This window comes from Taudactylus pleione, unplaced genomic scaffold (genome assembly GCF_031769625.1).
Source record: "Taudactylus pleione unplaced genomic scaffold, aTauple2 ptg000762l, whole genome shotgun sequence".
In the NCBI taxonomy this organism is placed as follows: domain Eukaryota; kingdom Metazoa; phylum Chordata; class Amphibia; order Anura; family Myobatrachidae; genus Taudactylus; species Taudactylus pleione.
Window position 1 is genome coordinate 4182567 of NW_028285164.1, and position 22162 is coordinate 4204728.

The 22162-nt window shown below is 45.7% G+C and overlaps 1 protein-coding gene across 1 annotated transcript in view; it reads right to left on the minus strand.

Annotated features, from left to right (window-relative positions):
- Nucleotides 1-22162, minus strand: part of LOC148476929 (uncharacterized) — a 113551-nt gene that overhangs the window by 71357 nt on the left and 20032 nt on the right. The window contains exons 2-3 of the mRNA XM_088457443.1: nucleotides 20049-20439; nucleotides 18323-18619 (exon numbers count right to left, since the gene is read on the minus strand). Coding sequence (XP_088313569.1) covers nucleotides 18323-18619; nucleotides 20049-20328 — 577 coding nt within the window. The 5' untranslated portion in view covers nucleotides 20329-20439. The remainder of the gene's footprint in view (nucleotides 1-18322; nucleotides 18620-20048; nucleotides 20440-22162) is intronic.

A 22162-nucleotide genomic window follows, 5' to 3' on the forward strand; every position in this document is an offset into this window, starting at 1 on the left:
GGTAGATTGCATGGTGGGGCTTCAGTCCTCAGGTGGCCCAACAACCTCATGTGGCAAGAAAGCGGTGTGCAAGGCATAGGAAATGGGGGAGCCAGCAGAGGTTTGCAGATTTTATCCTCTGTGAATGGCTATATGTCTGGCTCCAGCTTTGGATAGTTGGGACCATGGGCTGTGTGTCAGGCAGTGGTGTAACTAGGGCAGGGCCACCGGGGCTTGTGCCCTGGGTGCCATGGGACAGGTGGCGCCACCAGCCATGGTACAGACACGCCCTAGTCAGCCACCGTAATGCAGACCACAGTGAGTGCGGTCCGCACTACACTGTTGCACACACATTGCCGCCGGCAATCGTACTACCCAGCGGCAATGTGTGTGTTTCAGCAGCCAATGAGAGTCAGACAGACTCTCATTGGCATATACAAATCGATTAATCTAAAAGGTTAATCTTAGAGGGAGCGCTCTGTGGTGTCTATATGTATGAATAGACTAAAACGTGTAGTGTGATAATTGTAATAGTCGAAAGTAATATTGTCAATAATATTGATGATTATGAGGAACTCTAAAAGTATGTACTAATATCTTATACATAAAGAAGAAGGAATAATACTTCAGGTGGGCAAAAACTTGAGGCTGAGCATTGGTAATCAGTATTTGAACCATGCAGATAAACCTGGTGGTGGGTAGATGGTAAACAGTGCAGGTAGGCAAAAACTTTAGGGTGTTGTCCAGCAATGTTCAAAATTTAGAGTCAAAACATGATTTCAATAAACTCCGATGGTTATATCATAATGAATCCCAAGGGGATAGTCAGTCCCATATGTAGTATATCCGGCTCGGCAAGAACTTTAGGCAGAATGTTGTAAGATACTGCAGTCCCTTCTTTTTAAGGAAAGAGATAGCCACCTCTGTCTCGGCTCCCGTCACCTCAGAAAACAAGGAACGCAGTATCAGGATGAAAGGGACACTATGTGACAGTGTTAGGTACGTGTGAGTATGGGGCCCAAATAGTGAGAAAAACTCACTGAGACTTGTGGTATAAAATGGTAATGAAACTATTTTAATTGTAAGAAGTATTAAAAGATCTTTACAAGTACAGATGAAGCAAAGGACATAACAATTATGTCAGACATTGCATAAGGAGCACTACTACAGTGGGCATTGCAAGAGGGACACTACTACTCAGGGCATTAAGGTGCATATGGAATGGTAAAGAATGTTCCCAGAGTGACAACAAAGAGGTGAGTGTAATGTAGGCACGCCCATTGTGTCATGTGCCCACGCACATTTTTGGCACACGCGCCTTTGGCACTCGTACATGGGGTGTTTCATTTTTCAGTTTGCACTGGGCTCCAAATACCCTAGTTACGCCACTAGTGCCAAGCGATGGTGATAGGCACCAGGGGGCTAGTTCATTAGGGGGCATAGCTGCGGTGCCTACTGGGTAGACAGGCTATGTCTCAAACAAAATGTGGTGACGAGGAGCGTTATCCTTGCCCACTGCTTCTTTCCTTACCCTGCATTATTTTTAATGTGGTGAAAAAAAGCTGTGACCAAAATTTCATCCAAACATTGCCTCAGTGTCTACTTCTTAGATTGTAAGCAGGTTTAGCGTGATGCAGGCAGGTCGGCCTCTGCCCCTTACTAGTACTGTAGTGAGGAGAGGAGAAGTTGCTGTCTGGTTGCTGCATCAAAGAAGTGTGAGTCTGCCCTTCCTACTACCCACAGATGGCTTTCCTGGGAATTAATTGTGTCTCTCCCCTGTCTGTCAGATTCTCCCCCTTCTTCCCTAGTGTTTCTCCCCTTACCCTAATCTTTATCCAGCAATTCCCTATCTAGTGTTCACCTTTTATTCTTTCTATTACTCACCTCTTACCTACAAGACCTGCCCTCTCCTGGCACGAACTGGTAATTGGAACATGCTATCACCATCAAACAGCATATTGGGGAAATCTGGATTCAGCAGCGGCTCCTGCCCTCTTACCTGAGGTGGGCTGCAGCTGCTTCTGGCCCCGGTGCCTGCACAAAGAATGTCAGGTACCAGAACTTGCGCATGATCGGCGGTAGTGGCGTGCATGCACATAACAGTAGACCAGCTTCTTGGGGCTGCATTTGTAGCAGCCCCGAGAAGCCCCATAGAGCTGCCCGAAAGGAAGAGCAGCGGCTTCGACTGCAGTCCCAGCAGAAGAGACTCCTCCCCCAGGGGCTACATGTTCTCTGCGTGACTCGCAGGTGGCGCTTCCAAAAGAAAGCTGCCTCCAGGTCACAGTGTAGCCAGTGCAGCCACGGATTGCACTGGCTCCCTGAAGTGGAGGATTTTACTGGGGGGGCTACAGCCTCGCAGCCCTTAGGTATAATCCACCACTGTTTGGATTGGATTCTCACATTTACCAGTTATCAGTGTGATCTGACCGTGCAACTCAGCGGAGAATAATTTCTGCGGACAGCCACACTATCCTACCTATTGCAAGAAAGAAGCTCAACTGTATTACCCGTGAATCTGGTTTTTCAAAGTTTCAATAAGACTGATATTTTTTGGTGTTTTGTAGAGGTATAATCTAATCCTAAACTTCACTGTTGGCAAGTGTTGCTGATTTACCTGATTTTTGTATTTCATTGTAATTTGACATATACAGCTAACCAGTGGTAAACATGGATATATATCACCTTAATAATGTGCCTTACTGTTTGACAGAGTTTTTTTTACATATTGCACAAATAGCTCCTTGGGGCATACTTGGGGCCATATTCAATTTGAGGCGACAACCCATTATCGGCGATAATTTATCGCCAATGACGTCATTTTTGCCTATTTTAATTATCCCCATATTCAATTTCAAAGACTTTTCGCCGGTGTGAAAAGTCTTAGTAAAAAAATGGGGATAACTTTTCTCCAGTCGAAAAAAAGTACAGAATTGGGGTTTAGGGGTGCAGGCTTAAAAAAAATACAATAACATAGAATTCGGGCGCATATAGATTTATAAGAATAAAATTATTAAAATGGTTTAGCAATTTACTAATTAATTATTTCTCTGCTGCTCCTACAGAGTAAATCTGTGGTACTCTAAATGTAAACAAAAGCCACTGTTAACCAAATAATAAGGAGCGCAGAAAGACCTCAAAATTTTTTTTAATATAAAATATATCTATTAACAGATTAGATACCCAAATGAGATTAAATTGCACAAATACATTACTGTACAGACATTGAAAGAATAATACAACTTCAAAAGTATTTGATAAAATATGTACTAATAATAAATAAACTCCGTCTAATAGAAACCCAATTTTGGAGCAGTTAGTTAGTAACCTTTTAAGACCAAAAACTTGATCTAGAGCCTTTAGGACAAATAATTCTTATTCTTTCTTTCCAAAAAGGAGAATTTATCTCACCAGCTAAATTAAAACTCCACTTCTTCATATTTACTGACCTTTAAATCAGTCCAGAATAGCAGCCCATATAATACAAGAAATGTTAAGATCGTGAATCTTTTGAGGAGGAAATGTTACAATCTCCTAATTACTTTCTTACCACTGCCAGTTGTTTGAAAGCAATAAGGGTTCTGCTTAGTCAGTCTGTGATACTCACTGCCAGTTGTTTAGAAGCAATAAGGATTCTGCTTAATCGGAAAGAAAGAATAAGAATTATTTGTCCTATAGGCTCTAGATCAGCAGTTCTCAAACTGTGGGTCACGACCCCAAAGTGGGTCGCGGCCATCTCAGCTTGGGGTCACAACTCACATGGGTTTCAGGGTGATGACTCCTCGGATCTCTCAGCCAGTTATCTGAGGAGTCTGAAACCATTTAAGCTGTCTGTTACTTCAGAATAACCTATCCGAGCCTGCACATCCCTACTTCAGACTCCTCGAATCATTGGCTGAGAGATCCGAGGAGTTATCAGGCAGCTCCGCCCCCACCCCAGTGCTCAGAGTCCCCTACCCTCCCTCCCAGCAGCAGTCAGCAGCTCCGCCCCCACCCCAGTGTTCAGCATATTCCTGCCCAGCAGCAGTCTGCAGCCCTGCCCCCATCCTGGTGCTCAGCATCTCCTGTTCTGCCTTCCAGCAGCCCCGACCCCACCTCGGTACTCAGCGTCTCCTGCCCGGCAGCAGCAGAAGCTGACACACAGGCAGCTGCACCCAGCACCAGCAGTGGACAGACTCAGAGGGAGCCAGCTGCCAGACTGTCTCTTAAAGTCAGATGTTCTTAAGCAAGTACAGCCTGGGGGTGGAAGGGGAGGAGCACTGTGGCTGCCAGGGTGGGGATGACAGATTGTGCGATGATCGCTGTGGATGGAGAAGAAACTTCAGCAGAGCAGCCTGAGGAGGAAGGAGAGGAGCACTCAGTGTGGCATTTGGAGTGGGAGCAAAAAACCCCAACATTTTTTAGACACCCACTGGTGGTTCTTCTCACCTATTGCCACCACCCTTTCACTCATTGCCACCTCCATCACCCACTGCTACCCTCTGCTTCTCCCTGCCACCCACAGCCTCTCCGTTACCCAGTGCCACCCTCTGAATCTCCCTGTCACCCTCTGCCTCTCTCTGTCACCCACTGCCATCTATGTCACTCATTGCCTCCAACTGCCTCCTTAGTCATTCACTGTCTATCCGGTCACCCCCTGCCTCTCCGTCACACACTCCCTCCCCCCGTCTCCATCTGCCTCTCACCGTCACCCACTGATTCCCCCTGTCACCCACTGCCTCCTACGTCACTCTTTGCCTCTCCTTGTCATCCTCTGCTTCCCCCCTGTCACCCTGTTTCTCCTTTCACACACTGCTTCTCCCTGTTACTGCCTCCTACGTCACCCTTTGCCTTTCCAGTCACCTACTGTCTTCCCAGTCACTTCCTGCCTCTCCTTGCAGGGACAGGGCTTTGAAAGGACCTCGACCCTGCTATGTGCAAGAAATTAAGTGATCCCATTAGCGATCACTTCACTTCTGCTTTGTGCTCCCTCAGTGCTACTGTGCATGCATGGTCTGCTTGCATGTGTGGCGGCCGTTCTGCAGTAACTTGCTGGGGTCCTGCAATAATTTTTATTGTTAGACTGGGTTTCAGAGCAAAAAAGTTTGAGAACCCCTGCTCTAGATCAAGCTTTTGGTCTTAAAAGGCTACTAACTAACTGCTCCAAAATTGGGTTTCTATTAGACAGAGTTTATTTGTGATTACTACATATTTTATCAAATACTTTTGAAGTTGTATTATTCTTTCAATGTCTGTACAGTAATGTATTTGTGCAATTTAATCTAATTTGTGTATTTAATCATTTTATATTAAACATTTCTTGATACTTTTTTGAGATCTTGAAATCGGGACACCCCAAAAAATTAACTTGAATTATGGGGTAAAAAAAAAATATGGGGAACAAAATCCTAAAGTAGGAAAATAGATTCCAGAGGGGTTCCCTTATATGCGGCAGGTGTTTTCTTCATTGCGGGTGGTAGCGTCAGGTGCATTTTTGAAGAATTTGTAAGAATCATTTTAGGGACTTAAAAATATGCCTGTACCCATTTTCATGTACCCCAAATTTGATGGGTATAGTTATTTTTCCCCAAAAAATTCCTAAATGCTCTTCTTCACCACCTTTTTCACAGGCGCATTTATGCACCTGCCGTGGCTATTTAAAAACCCTTCAGTAGGCAAAAACAGGGGTACCCATAGTGATCCCCCATATCTGCACATCTTTAGGGGGGCCAAGGATGATTTCCCGAATATTGACAGGTTTTTTCGCCGCTTCCAGTTTCGCCAGGGCCCGTTTTCACGTCCATAGAAACTGAATTCGTGGATAATCGGGCATGCGCACAATACTTTTCCACCTGGAAAACAGGCGAAGGAGGCGAAAAGTCTGAACTTTTCACCTCAAATTTAATACGGGCCTTGATTGCTAAAACTCTACAGTTATTGAGGCTTTAAAAATTTTCCATATTGATGCAGTGCTGTAGCTAGCGCTCCCTGCGCAGGCCACGCCCCCTCAGTATGATGTCACATGGAGGGTGTGTGGCCTGCACCTGGCACTTGGAGCGGTGATTGCAGCAATGCCCAGAACATCCTCAGGATGCTGTAAGGGCAGCTGTAAGGGCAGCATTGTGACCATCTGGAGCGTCCTAGGGATGCTCCAGGTGGCACTGCTGCATAGATTCTGGCTGCAGGCTGCAGTTACAGACACCCTACTAGCCAGATGCAGAAGCTGAGGGCATTACGCTCTGTGTGGCCGCACCGCCCGCGCACCCCCAGTTCCAACCCTGTATTGATGTCACATTGAACACATACTATCACCATTTGCTGATCAGTGCTGACTATTTGGGTAAATACCCCAATTTCTGTGCCATTGTTTGGGCTTTATTCTGGTCAGCAGCATTATAACTTGTGTATTGCAGTATTTTATTTTACATGCTAGGGTTATAATTGTTTTTCATTTAGTTTTGTATGTACATTGCTCACACTGTGCCAGGGCAGTTTTTGTACTTTCCATTCACATTGCTCTGTAAAATCTGCATCAAATCGTTTTACTTCTGAGATCTCTAATGTAAGTCAGTGGTTCCCAGACTTTTTTGAATCACGGCGCCCTAGAGTATCGGCATTGTTATCACAACACCCATAAGTTTAAGTTTGTAGTGACAAATTCAGAGAAAAATGTAGTACAATAGTAAAGTGAAGTAAATTGTGCTGACCTGTAATCCTTAGGGTCAGTTATGTGGTGGTGGACAGGTTTGTGCTTCTATTTGTCCACATATTTGCAATACATTCAACATAAAGAATTTGACCTGAGTCGTGTTCTGAGGTACCCCAACATATGCATATACTGGGGGGGGGTTAGAGTTGCCCGGAAACCCCCTCCCCAGCCCACACCATGACCACAATAGAAATAGCATTAGCAATATAATAGAATTTTACTAATGCTGCATGTTCTTCTCAGTATAACAAATGAAAAAATTATCACCACCTGTGGATCTTTTAACACGTGTCAGCCAGTAATAAATAACCTGTGCATCAACTAGGAGATCTGGAAAAATGCACTGTTAGGGGTGCACTGCTATAGACTATCTATAGGGTTAATTATTAATACCATATAATAATACACTATCTAGTGTATAACAAGGCCAATATGTCCAGGGCAGTGCTGGGTTTTTCTGCTGCTCCTCCAGACTCCCGGACTTTCTCCCATGCCCTGGAATGGTGCCCACATCTCAAATAAAAACACTCAGCTCAGGCAGGATGGCCCTACTGCCACATATAATGGCTTAGTGTGATCGCTGATCCTGTATATGCTGGAATTATGACACTCAAAAGTTCAAAACACTTTGTATGATGCATATTAAAGCTGGATAAGTGCTAATTATGCCCTCTTCATGGACTGGTCACACTTGTAATATCATGCATTTGCAACCCCCCCCCCCCTTCTAGAAATCCTGTGTTTTGCACTGCCCAAGGTTCCAAAGTTCAAGGTTTGGGAACCACTGTTGTATGCTGTAACACTGCCACCTAGTGGTGCACATTAATATTATATCTAATATTTTAGTGTCAACATTATTGGATGTTGCTGTTGCTATATTGTTCTGATTCATTTCTTGCTGAGCATAATTCATTCTGTGTATCAATATAATAAGTTTGATACTACACTGATTGCTGAAACACTGGTAACAGAGTTGCTAAAGCTGTTACTGCCTGAATTAGATACATTATTTGATTACTTAATATCTTCTTGCTCTTACCCCATCCAATCTTCCATGATACACAGGAACAGAGGTGGATGATTCCAAGGTTTCATTTGTTCTTCAACTTGATCCAGACCTGGCATTTGCTAGTTATGTAGCTGAAGGTACAGAACAAAGGCACCAAACCCAATGACCTACAGTCAGCGCTCAATGGACGTTTCCACTTGTGTTCTAGGGCAGACTCTGTGTAACCCATTGCTCCCAGCATTAACCCATATCTCAGTCCTTACCTGGAGTTGAGAAACCTTGCAGGAAGACAAAGCCCACTTATTGAAGTACCCTGCCAATGTTTTCACTATTTATCTGCACAAACAAAAGTGCTACAGTACCTAGTTATTGCAGAACATTTTATCTCCTCGGTCTTTTTAGTTACACATGCTCCATTGTTTACTTAACTCCCCTTAACTTGACTATTGGCTTGGATTTTAGTTCTGTTTAAAGTTAAGCATACCTGTACCTACTGCTGATTTACAAATCATGTGGTAAACACCTATCACAGAACACAGCTCTTTGGACCTCATTCAGACCCGGTCGCAAGCGCTGAACGCTCGCAACCGGGTTGATGTTAAGGCCCCGCGCATGCGCAGTGGCCGCACTGCGTGTACGCAAGCCCCGGACAAACGGAGGTGTTCACAAGCGAACGCCTGCCATTTTGTGGGCGGCCACAATGACATCAGCAGTGATGTCAGAGGGGAGCATCCTGCTCGATCAGAGCAGGAAGCTCACTGGGGCTTGCAGTTACCGAGACCCAACCTTAGGGTCTCGTCGCAAGCCCCGATGGTCGCAATGGTCTTGACCATCGCGACCATCAACCTGGTTGGTCGCTAAGCTGTGGGTGGTAACCCACAGCTTAGCTAGTGACCAGGAGGCCGCACTAAAAAAAAGAAGCGGCCGCCCTCATACAGAGAGAGCGCTCGCTTCTTGCGACCGCCTCTGAATGAGGGCCTTTATCTCTAGAGTCTTTCTAGTTACACATCCCCAATTTAATTTTAGTTTCCCTTCAACTCAACCCTTGACATGGACTTGGTTTCTGTCTCATGTTAACTACTGCTCATTTACTGAGCGGCTGCTGAGCACGCAAACATTTCTTTTTCTTTTTCTCTTTAGAACCAGAATAATCCCATTGTAACTCTTTTCTATTGTTTAGAATTTGAAGTTATTGGGGCATATTCAATTGGGGGCGAGAATAGCAAAAATCTCTCACCCGCAGGATTTTTGCTATTCAATTAGATGCAGGGTTTCTAATTGTTGGAGCACCAGGAGGTTTTATTTTGCGCACCTCCAGAGCATGACCAAATTTTCCTAAAATCCATAATTTTAGGAAAAATGGTCAGGAGCAATTGGAAGTTTCAGATCAGCTTAATTAGTCAGTAATACTCACCATCCACAGTGCTGTCTTCTGCGTCCAGCGTCGGAACACAGTCTCCTGCAGCAGCGGTGAGTATGTCAGTGTGTGTGAGTGAGTGTGAGTGTGTATGAGTGTATGTGTGTGTGTGTGAGTGTGTGTGAGTAAGTGTAAGTATGTGCATGAGTGTGTGACCTCTGGTGTGTCTCCCCCAAGTGTAAGTATGCCCACCCGTAGTGGGCACTGGGAGGGGATGTAGTCAGGAAGCCGGCAGTCAAAATGCAGACTGCCAGCTTCTCGACAGTGAAAGCCGGCATGGGACTAATAATAGGTATCTAAATACCGACGCCTATCATTAGCCTCACGCTGAAATCCAGACATCCGGCATACCAAACGTAGGTAAACCAGACATCAGGAGCTCATAGCCTCGGGGGGGTGTTTAGGTTCAGGGACTCCCGGGGGGGATTTATGCACCCCCGGGAGGGTTAGGGTCAGGCTAGGAGAATGGGGGTTAGGGTCAGGCACCACCGGGGGGGAACGTTAGGGTTAGGCACCCCCCTGGGTTAGGTTTAGGGGGCAGGGAGGGGGGGTTAGGTTTAGGGGCGGGGAGGGGAGGTTAGAGTTAGGCACTAGTGGGGGAGGTTAGAGTTAGGCACTAGTGGGGGAGGTTAGAGTTAGGCACTAGTGGGGGAGGTTAGAGTTAGGCACTAGTGGGGGAGGTTAGAGTTAGGCACTAGTGGGGGAGGTTAGGGTTAGACACTAGTGGGGGAGGTTAGAGTTAGGCACTAGTGGGGAGGTTAGGGTTAGGCACTAGTGCGGGAGGTTAGAGTTAGGCACTAGTGGGGGAGGTTAGGGTTAGGCACTAGTGGGGGAGGTTAGAGTTAGGCACTAGTGGGGAGGTTAGGGTTAGGCACTAGTGCGGGAGGTTAGAGTTAGGCACTAGTGCGGGAGGTTAGAGTTAGGCACTAGTGGGGGGGGTTAGGGTTAGGCACTAGTGTGCGAGGTTAGAGTTAGGCACTAGTGGGGGAGGTTAGGGTTAGGCACTAGTGGGGGAGGTTACAGTTAGGCACTAGTGGGGGAGGTTAGGGTTAGGCACCACTAAGGGAAGGTTAGGGTTAGGGGGGAGAAGGGAGGGTTAGACCCCCGAGGCAGGTAAATATATATTTTTTTTTATGAGGCGTGGGGTTATCAGCTTTGAAAACTCGGCAACCATTTAGCATTTGTTTAAGATTTGCCCAACCCTCTATTAAATTATACTATCATGGTGTGTGTGTACTGTCTTTTTTACAATATTTCTTTAGCAGTAGAACTACAGGTACCAGCATGTGGGTCCGTAGTGCCCCGCATGCTGGTACTTGTGGTTCTCCCAGTACCACTATGTGGGGTAGGCTTGCTGGGACCTGTAGTTCTATTGCAAAAGACAATATTTTGACTGCTTTTAGTTGCACTACTGTACACTTTACATAATTAATTGAGGGTCAGGTACGCTCTCCCTGTAGGTAGGAGTTTTGTAGGTGGTGGAGTGTAGTGTCCTGGGTGTGATAGTTGTGCAGGTGGGCCTAGAGTAAATATTAGTGTAACATAAAGGATGACAGACAACAATGGATGGGGCCAAATCATTTATTGAAAAGGCACAGTGCTACTCCGATATGGTCCTGGGGGGAGGAGATGGGTAAGGGTTGGGGCAGGAGGGGGGAGAGTGATGCAAGCTGGGTGGGGTGTGGGATAGACTTAGCTCTGATGGGAAGGTAGGTGGACCCTTTCAGGGGGGTTCCTTGCAGTGCAATTCTTGACCGGCACGTTATCCTTGCTAGACCTATGGTCTACAGCAATGGTGTCAAATTTGGGCCCTCCAGCTGCTGTAGAACTACACATCTCAGCATGTGGTGCCACATTTTTGCTATTAGGGCATGCTACAACTGTGGAAGGGCATGCTGGAATATGTAGTCCAACAAAAGCTGAATGGCCCAAGTTTGACACCACTGGTCTACAGTCTGAGCTGTCTGAGAGTGTACAGGTACCTTCGGGGTCGAAAGGATGCTTGTATGGAAGTTCATAGAGGCAGAATCCCGCACAGTGGTTTAATTAAAGTTCTTTAAAATAGATACCTACTGGTAAGTTGCTTTGTGGTGAAAGGTGCGCCCGAGATGTCTATAGGTGCGTGCCCTTACTCCTTGTTCTGACATGATCTGCTGGTTCTGTGGCTGGAACACAGGTGGTGCAGACTGTTGGTCAGTGAGGCGGGAGTTGGTGCATGTTAAGGGCCCGTGGAATCTCGGGTGTCTATATGTGGCAGGTTTCACTGTGGTAGGTGCGGTGGTCACACTTGACCTGGGCCCGATGGTGTAACCGCCCATTGGTGGGTTGCAGCTGGGCCGGGTTAGCTCATCACCTCGGCGCAGCCGCAACCCACCAATGGGGCTACCTGTGTAGCATGCTCCGGACATGTCAGGCGCTTATGGAGGGGATTAATGTCTAGGGGGGACTGCTCAAAGATTGCCCTGGACAGGGTACTGGTAGCTGAAGGTACTGCCAGCAGCCTGGGCAGGTGAGCACCCCCTTTGCTGGTAGTGTCTCTATATGGATGTGCAGCAGCAGTGGGTGCTGCAGTAGATGGGGTTGGTGCCGTGATATGACACAGGTTGCCTTGGCTCCTGATGCCTGTAACTGTGTCTCAGTAGGGGGCGACGTGGGTGCAGGTTCTTGGATGTTTTTTCCAATGCGTTTCAGCATCAGCATTCTTCCAGTGTTATCCAACGCATTTCGGCAGCAGCATTCTTCCAGGGGCAACAATCTGCACCACCTGTGTTTCAGCCAATGAACCAGCAGATCACATTATAACAAGGAATAAGGGCACGCACCTACAGACATCTCAGCCGCACCTTTCGCCACAAACCAACCTACCGGTAGGTATCTATTTTAAAGAACTTTAATTAAACCACTGTGCGGGATGCTGCCCTATGAACTTCCATACAATCATCCTTTCAACCCAGAAGGTACCTGTACACTCTCAGATAGCTCACAAGCATGTAGACCATAGGTACAGCAGGGATGATGCGTTTCGGCATCAGCATTCTTCCAGGGACAACAATCTGCACCACTTGTGTTTCAGCCACCGGACCAGCAGATAACGTTAGAACAAGGAGTAAGGGTACGAACCTACAGACATCTCATCCTTTCGACCCCGAAGGTACATGTACACTATCAGATGGCTCACAAGACTATAGACCATAGGTAAAGCAGGGATGATGTTTATCGGTCAAGAACCACACAGCAAGGAGCCCCCTTAAAGGTTCCACCTAGCTTCCCATTAGAGCTCAGTTTGTCCCACACCACACCCAGCTCGCATCACTCTCACCCCTCCTCCCCCCACCCAATCTCCTCACCCCCAGGACCATATTGAAGTAGCACTGTGCCTTCTCAATAATGATTTGGCCCCATCCATTGTTGTCTGTCATCCTTAATGTTACACTGCAATTTACTCTAGGCCCACCTGCACAACTATCACACCCAGCACACTACACTCCACCACCTACAAAACTCCTACCTACAGGAAGAGTGCACCCAACCCTCAATTAACAATTCTAACATTAACAGGACCTGGTACTCCTGCAAGACGGTGCAGGACTCCTAACATTCCCATCCCCTACCCTCTTTTTCTCCCTCCTACTTCACCTACCCAAACCCCTCCCTTTCTCCCCCCGTCCCCCCCACTTCCTGCCACTATCCCTCCCTCCACACACCTTTAGCGGTTACACACATCCCCCCCTCCAATCACCTTCTTACACTGTCCCCCACTAGCACTACACCCTGGACAAGTGCAGCTCACCACAACCCGCTAGACTTTACATAATTAATCTCACTTATCCCTCCATGCATCTGTGTCTTACTGAATTTTTTTTTGCCAGATATGCAAATCATTAGATCTTGCACGATAGATCTAGTGTCCCAGTGTGCAGTTTTTGCTGCATATCGTGTCCTGGAGTGCCAGGAAGCTGCCATGGAGAGATCAAGGGAAATCATTTACAACATAGCTCTGTAACCACATTGTCTAGTGTAGCGTGTAAGCACCTTTTGAGTGACACATAATTGGACTTGGTCTTAATGAGACCTTTATATGTATGATCACAACTTCATATGAAGTGAGTATGGTATGTTGGTGAAATAGATTAAGTGGACTTTAGCCCACACATATTCTAACAGGGAGATCTGTACAAGTAAAATGAATTGCTACACATTATTGTACTGTTTCTCTTCTTCCTTTAGATGGTCAAATATTTTTGAGGACAAGTGCATCTGGATAAGGAAGTGAAAACATTGGAGAAAGAAAGACCATTGACCCAGAATTTTAAGTTTAATCCTTATTATGTTTATGTTTGTCCTGTATTTTTAGTATGTATAAGAGCTGGCGCCTTTGATCTTCACTTAATTTCACTTAATTTCTTTGTGCCCATAGCAGAATATGTACTAATGCCAGGGCTGCCATCAGAAATGGTGGGGCCCGGGACTGCCAAAATAGGCAGGGCCCCCCTCAACCCCCTTTCCTCCATAACCCCCCCTTCACCCACTCCCCCCCCACAACCCCCATTCCCCCGCTAACTTATTCATACTCAATAAAAAATAAATTGTAAAAGACTGAATATTATATTATAGAGGCATCTAAAAAATTGAGGCATTTTAAAATTAACTGGAGCCTGCAAGGGAGCATGGGGCGAAATCCATGGAGCACCAGGAGCAGGGACAGTCTGATTCTCCCAGACTCAGTCCCATCATGCTGTCTCCACTGTCTATCTACTGCATCAATGGCCTGGGTCTGGGACTCTGGGATATAGACACACACTTAACTTACCTCACTCACTCCTTCCTTCATTCCTTCTTTTCTCCCTTTGCTTCGGGCAGTTCCTCAGGAGTCCTCACACCAACCGCCCTCTGCGGCTCCTCTGTCCTCTCTTGTTCAGCGGCGCGGCGTGATGTCATAACGTCACGACGTGCACGCATCAGCAGTCAAGAGAAAACTTTATTGAAGGCGCGCCGGCCAGTAGGTAAGTTAGGAGGCAGAGTAGGATGGCGGCTGGGCTGGGTGAGAAGTGACTCATGAGTCACTCACTCTATTGTGCAGCAGCAGCGTGGGGCCCGGCCAAGGAGGGATAGTACTGGGTGTGGACAGCCTCTTCCATCATGGTCCGGAGGGGGGATAGTGGCGGGCGGGCCCCCTGAGTGTCCGGGCCCGGGACTAAAGTCCCGGCAGTCCACCCCTGATGGCGGCCCTGACTAATGCCATCTGAAGATGATGTTAGCTATCGCGGGGTCAGCTTTCCGAATGCTTTGCATTCCAGAACTTGGTAAATTTAAAATTTAGCAGCCCCCAAAGAAACCTTTATTTTTCTCCTGTTGTAATTGTTTACAATTGTGGTGGTAATAGAGCTATTGTACTTGTCACAGCATGCCAGACACCCGGCATGCACTTATACAACCTTCCCCTTATTTTTGGATACTAACCTGGGGATTTGTTGGAAACAATTCCCCCCTCATACTGTGGAGGGACATCTGGGGAGAATTCTATGAAAAGTCTGCTATTGTAATGTATTACTAGCGCTGGAAAGGAAGCCTCAATGTCTTGTTTGTAGTTCCTATCTGGTGAAGGTGTGAGGACACTTTCTTTTGATACTACATACCTGCAGCTGGTTTATTTGCACACACATCCACATATCACTTTCTTTGTATCTACCCGGCACCCACTTACTGGGCCTGGCGGCGCTGGTCTGTAGTAAGGCAGTGGGTGGGGAGTCCTCGGTGCCCACTGCTATATGATCCTCTTCCCCCTGGTACCAGGGTGCGGGTGGCCATGGCTCCCCTGCAGGCATGCATGCTGACCTGAATCAGACTTAAAGGGTAAGACACCTTCCCTATGTGATGTCACAGGAGGTGCCCAATTCAAGCCCTGTCTATATAAGGAAGTTCATGGAAGCATTTCTGTGCCAGAGTATAGACTCCCAAACCTTACTCCAGCATTCCTGTGTGTGACTTCTTTGCTAGTTCCTGACCTTTGTTTGTGACCCGATTATGTCTGCTATGTGGTACTGTGCTTGGTATTCTGGTTTGACCTTTGCTATACTCTGGGATCTGCATATGTCTACTCCCTGGTACCATCTTGTCCATTTGGTTCTAACCCGGCTTGTCGACTACGCTGTATGTCTTCATCCTTCTCTGCTCCATCCAGAGATCACCAGGGAACCTAGTCTGAAGGCTGTGACCTGCGTGTCCTTCTGGAGATCTCTCATGAACACCGCCAGCATGTCAGACTCTGTGCCTCAGTAATAGGTCTCGCCAATCCCAAATATGGGTTAGCAGCAGTGGTGGCTCCAAAGGTGGGGCTGCAACGCAATCCAAAATTCAAATAGAGGAGTCACACCAACTGCCATTTCAAACACTGCCAATCATTGATGGCTGGGACTCACAGGCAGTTGAAGTAGTTCCTCTATTTGAATTTTGGACTGCTCTACAGCCCCATCCCTGGAGTCACCATTGGTTAGCATCTACTACTCATCTGAGAGTTGCGACAGTTCTTGGTACTTTTTAACCAGAAAATTAGTTTCTGGTGCAAAAATTTGAGGGTGGTGAAGGCCATTAACAGCCAATGCACTACTACACCCTTGGTTACTGTAGTTGCTACATCATTTTGTTTTTATGCTGCTTGAATTGTAACATAGGTTCTTTGACTGTCATGTTCTTGAGTTCAAAATTGGGTTTATTGATGCATCTCGTATTATCAGTGGGACCGTTTCTGTGCATTTGTGCTTTTGGCTGACTGTTCATACAGTGTCCTTCTTATGATTGGCTGATTGACAAGCCAGCATAAAGAGATTGGCACATAAAGCATTGGCCCTGTTGAGAATGCAGTCATACTGTATTCTACCACATGGAAGGACTTGGAGCTGGTCCATTTACATTGTATTGTCTTTTATGTGTTGAGTGTGGCTATGTCCTTCACATTGGCAGGCACTGCTTTCTTCTTAGAGCTCTATGGTTATCATGATTCTACTCATTGATTCATTATTTCATAGCTCTTGAAGAATTGGAAAAGAAGTTACCATTGGGTGTCGACAGTTGTCATCACATTGATCTCCATCTGTTGGACTCTTTGCTGATGGCTCTGGACAAGGTTGCCTCTTTGTTCCAAGGTGCTTTGTCATTTGCTTTTTTTAGAGCTTTCCACATTGAAGATTTGGTCATCTTTCCTAGAGACACATCTCTAAGAATCTTCTCCAGAGAAATGTGCTGGTATAGGAGCGGGTGGTTCTTAGCCAATTTCACCACTTGAAGATGTATCAGCAGGGCAGGGGAAAATAGGCTTAATTTATTTCTAATGAGTCATTGTCTGTTTGCCTGGTTGCACTTGCTTATCTTTTTACACTCTAGCACCCGATGCCATAATTTTAGAGGTCGGTTTACCAGTTCAGTGCTACTTTCTATGAATGATTAGTTTTGCAAGGTTTTAGTGCTGCTGATTTGATCCCGGGAGGCAGTCGGGATATCAAAATGGCCACTTGTTCAGCCAAAGTGGCTAATCCACTACGTCAGCTCAGGCTTTGGGCTATTAGAAATCTTTGGTTTAAAAATCTTATGTGCTTTGCCTTCTATGCTGGCTTAGCTTTGTGCTCCTTGCATGGGTGGGTTCTTGCTACTGTTTTGGTGAAGGCATCAAAGGGATTTTCTATTTTTTTCTCCTGCCAATTGAAGTTATTATATACAATATACTATATCTGAAAACTAACTGATCATGCATTCCAGCATTCCAGCTGCATTCCTCATTTCCCTTTCCCCTATGTGTGTTTTGTGTGTGTCTGGGATGATTGTGGTTTGAATGTTGTGCTATTGACTTTTGTAAATGTTTTGGTTGTTTGTTTTGCAAATCAAATTGATGCCTATGATAAAGTCTAGTTTGTGGGGCATGTCTTATTTTGATCCAAGCATCTTATTTCAGCTAGTTGGGCTTACTTTCTATTGGGGGTAGGCCTGTTTGCTAGTTAGGGGTTTATGTTGGGATGGGTTGCTAGGGCTTGTGGAGTTTACAATAGCTAGCCATGAGTCCAAGGATGGTTAGTTTTATATATAGGTGGCAATCATTTTTTGTTGAATACACCACAATCAACCTCAGCTTTTGCAATAAGTTTGACTTGACTGGAAGCAGCACTGATTGATTGGGCTGCAGATTGTTTGGTTTGGGCTTTGTTCCCTTGCTGGTTTGAGGGTGTCCATCTGGTCCTAGTATAATTGGCAGGCTGCTGTGGGGGTTTAGCAATTTGTCAGCCATTGTTGGCTTTGGACCCAATGACGTCAAAAAAAATGTTGATATTTAAGTCAGTGGTAAGGAAAGACAATGTGTTTAGGGAATTGTTATCGGTTATAAATGCAGGGACTTGAAAGAAAAGATGGTTTTATATAATAATGTTTACATTTGCATTCCACTGCTTGGCTGATATTCCAAAAAACAGCTGTCAATCAGGATAAGTTGGGGTGGAATTTACATGAATCATATGGGGGGGACTTCCTCTTGTCTTCAGGATTTGCCCAACCCCGTCATCCCTTCCCTTGTTTGTGGCTGTGTTGTATGCATCTTGTGTGCTTGCTTTGTGTTTTCATTTGTTTGCTATTGTTTTGTTACTGTTTGGTTGAAAGCTTTGCTTTTTATTGGTATACTTCTATTTGTAGGATTGTGTGAGGCACTTCCCCCTTTGCAGTAAGGCCAGTGGTCCTGCTCTTGAGATTATCTTTGTGGAAAGTCTCTATCTAGCCCAGTAAGAGGAGGTGTTTTTTCCTCACAATCCAGTGTGCTTTGTGAGGGGTAGATCTAGGACCCTCTGTTATATTGTATTTCCTGCTGTGCTGATGGTTAGCAATGGTTGCTCAGCCACTCTACATTCTTTAAGTTGTCATTAATAAGCGAATGACTTTTAACCACCAATCATGTGTTGTGTTGTTATTTTGTTGGTGATAAGAAATAGAATGTTTAATGTCACTATCATTGGTCAGTTAGGACTGCTCTGAGTGGCTTCATTACATCACAACCACTTTTTATAACAACTTTGATAAACTGATGTTCATTATGGGATTGCTTTTACTAGAAATATGATGATTGTAGCAGGTCAGTCTGTCTCATGGGACTGCTTCTGGCTCCTTACGTCACTGGCCATTTTGGTTTTATTGTAACTGTTTACAGTTCATTATTAAAGGATATGAAATATAAAAACATAAAATAATAAAGACTTACAAGGATAGACAGGTCTGTGCCGCTCTTTCCATTGCTCATTTCTCTCCAAGTCGAGGATGATAGCAGAGTTGTATCTTCTCAGGGCTTTGCAAACTACGGACTTGCTGACATCATCCCAGTGTCGGATGAGGTCACAGAGTCCCCTCATCTTTTCCTTGTTTGCTGTTTTCTTTCTTAACTCATTGTACTGTTCCTGTGTCAGCAGCCCGTGTTTCCAAAGAACACGTAACACTGGGTCTACCACCTCTATCTTCCGTATAAGATCTTCTCTGTGTTTGTCCATGAAGTTTGCCCCAGCTGTAAATTCAGGGAAATAATCTCAATTACATGCACATAATATCACTCTCTATATTGTATCAATTATACTGACTATGTCAGTGGTATCATCTCTAGAAATCATGATTTTAGCTGTGTCCGTTTACACTGAAGCTTCAGACAAGGAGACACAGAAAACAACAGGATTATGGGGGAGATGTTTCAAACCTTAAAGTGTAGAGAGATAAAGTACCAACCAATCGGCTCCTGTCACATTACAGGCTGTGTTTGAAAAATGACAGAGCTGATTGGTTGGTACTTTATCTCCACATTATCTCTCCAAGGGTTGATACATCTCCCCCCAGTCACCTGTCCTTCCCAGAACTCTGTGAAAGAGAATCTAATATTAATAAAGCAGAATTTTTCTGTGTACACTGGTGTAAACGTCCTATTAACAGTGACTGAGTGTCCTAGACACAGCAACAATATCACATATAAAGCATGAAAAAATGTTTGAAAGGGAATGGATGGGTACAGGATGCCTGGACTCAGGATCCTGGTGGTCAGAATCCTGATGCTGGCATCCTGACAGGGTTAGGATACCCACACCTGTCAGTCATTATTCCCCCTCTTCCTACCACTAATTCTCCCTCCCTCTGCCTAAACCTAACCTCTCCCGCTAGTGCCTAAACCTAACCTTGCCCGACACACTAACCCTCCCCCTCCCTTAGTACCTAACCCTAACCTTCCCTCTAGTGCCCAACCCTCCTCTTAACCCCACTACTTACCATCGGGATGCCCGCACCAGCATCCCGACTGTCGTGAACATGGATCAGTATGATTTACCCGCAGTTAGGATGCCGGCAGTCAGAAGACAGACAGCGGCATCCCAATGTTCAAGATCCCAACAGGGGCCAGTAAGTTACCTCTCCCCCCCTAAACCTCCCCTGGTGGTGCCTAACCCTAACCTCTCTCCGGTGGTGCCTAACTCTAAACTCTCTCTGGTTGTGCCTAACCCTAACCTCTCTCCGGTGGTGCCTAACCCTAACCTCCCTCTGGTTGTGCCTAACCCTAACCTCTCTCCGGTGGTGCCTAACCCTAACCTCACTCTGGTGGTGCCTAACCCTGACCTCTCTCTGGTAATGCCTAACCCTAACCTCTCTCCGGTGGTGCCTAAACCTAACCTTCAGGATGACGGGGGTTAGTATCCCGACTGCCTCTCGGGATTATAACTACTGTACAGTATATCCCGTTTGAAAGCTCCATGGTAATATATTACTGATTTATTGAGATCTTTTTCTGTGTTTTGTGTGGTGTTACGGATTATTCTTCCCAAGGAAATCTCATTTGTTCTTCATTAAAAATTTACTATTTGTTATAGTTAGATCTTTTTTTTATAATCTATAACCTATTACGTTATAAGACTTTTTAATTAATTTGTGCATTATACAATTGCCCATCTGTAAGTTACCTTTCATCTTGTCATGATGGAGATCCTCTCTGACCTTCCTCTCATTTATAGCTCTCAGTACAGCCAGGGTCACCTCAGCCCCATCCCCATAGTGTCTCCTGATGAGATCAGTAACATGACTGGGATCTGCTCCCTCCAGCTGATCCTTTGTAATATTTATAAATCCTTCTTTGTTCTTCCATTCACTCAAAAGTTCTTTAAATCTCTGAAAGTCCCTCTGGTCCAGATTCTGCAGAGCCCTGAGGAGGGCGTCTTGTACAGTCATCTCCTTCTCTGCCATTACTCAGTGATGCTGAACCTCCTGCTGAGATCTGCCCAACGTTACCCTCAGATCCACGACCTCCACCTCATCTTCGGTACTTTTATTTCTAAGTAATACGAGGCTGGTTATCTGCAAGCAAAATGCTGTTTGTTAAATGTGCAAATGTGATCCCCTATCCTAGCTCTAGGTTAGATACAATCCATAGTAGATCATGGGCTCTATTCAGATCCGCAAATACTACGTATGTGAAGTAACTGAGAGATTATTTGCAACTGCACATGTACACAAATTTATGAAAACCCTGTGGCACATGTGTTACAGAGTGTACGCACAAAGGCACTGCTTTAGTGGACACGGGAGGTATAAAAAATGTGGTGGAAAATTGATGGTTGATCTTGGGCAGTGACTAAGCGGTGGCTAGTAGTGAATGCAAATAATGGTCAGCTCAGTGGGTACATTATAGTAGTGTCTTGGGCATGTCAATGCAAGAGGCTGCACTCCCAGACACTGTACCACACACATAGGAGACCGTGGTCAGATGGAGCTCCACCTGCCATAGCAGGAGCATTTTAAGAGAGGAGGGGGCCCATGTGCAGCAACCGGTTCAACTCCCTCCTCTCTGTCAGAGCAGTAGATTCTGGCTTAATGCCAGAATCTACTGCGCATGCGTGGATCTCCGGGAAAATGTCCAGGGGACATCTTTTATGCACATGTGCAAGTCACCAAGAAAATGGCTACCGCCATTTTCCCTGAGATATTTTGCCTCTCTGCAGCCCCAGTCCAGCGCTGCAGAGTGGCACACCAGAGTTTGCAGGAAGGTAAGTATAACTAAATAAGTGTGCGGGGTGTGCAGTATGGACCCATTTGGACTAGGGGTGTGCACCGGCCACTTTTCGTGTTTTGTGTTTTGGTTTTGGATCTGGATCTTTCTTCGTGTTTTGGATCTGGATTGGTTTTGCCAAAACCACCCTTCCGTGTTTTGGGTTCTGGGTTTTGTGTTTTGGATCTGTATTTTTTTGAAAAAAAGCATAAAAACAGCTAAAATCACAGAATTTGTGTTTTTTTTTGCTCCTATGCTATTATTAACCTCAGTAACCTTAATTTCCACTCATTTCCAGTCTATTCTGAACACCTCACACGTCACAATAGTGTTTTTATGTCCAAAAGGTTGCACCGAGGTAGCTGGATGACTATGCTAAGAGATACAAGTGGGCGGCACAAACACGTGGTCCTTCTAGGAGTGGCACTGCAGTGGCAGACAGGATGGCAGTTTGAAAAACTAGGCCCCAAACTATACATAATGCAAAGAAAAAAAAGAGGTGCAAGATGGAATTGTCCTTGGGCCCTCCCACCCACCCTTATGTTGTATAAACAGGACATGCACACTTTAACAAACCAAACATTTCAGCGCCAGGGTCTGCCACACGACTGTGGCTGAAATGATTGGTTCGTTTGGGCCCCCACAAAACAAGCTGGCAATTAATCTGTCCCTGCACAAACTGGCTCTACGGAGGCAAGATGTCGTCCTCATCCTCCTCATCCACCGATTCCTCACCCTCTTCAGTGTTGTGTACATCCTCATCCTCACAGAGTATTAATTCGTCCCCGCTGGAATCCACAACCACAGGTCCCTCTGTACGTTTTGGAGGCTGGTCTCCCTGGAAGAGTTGATAATTCATTTTATGAACATCATCTTCTCCACATTTTGTGGAAGCAACCTCCTACGCCTTTCGCTGACAAGGTTCCCGGCTGCACTAAACACTCTTTCGGAGTACACACTGGAGGGGGGGCAACCCAGGTAAAATAGAGCCAGTTTGTACAGGGACCTCCAAATTGCTTCTTTTTCCTGCCA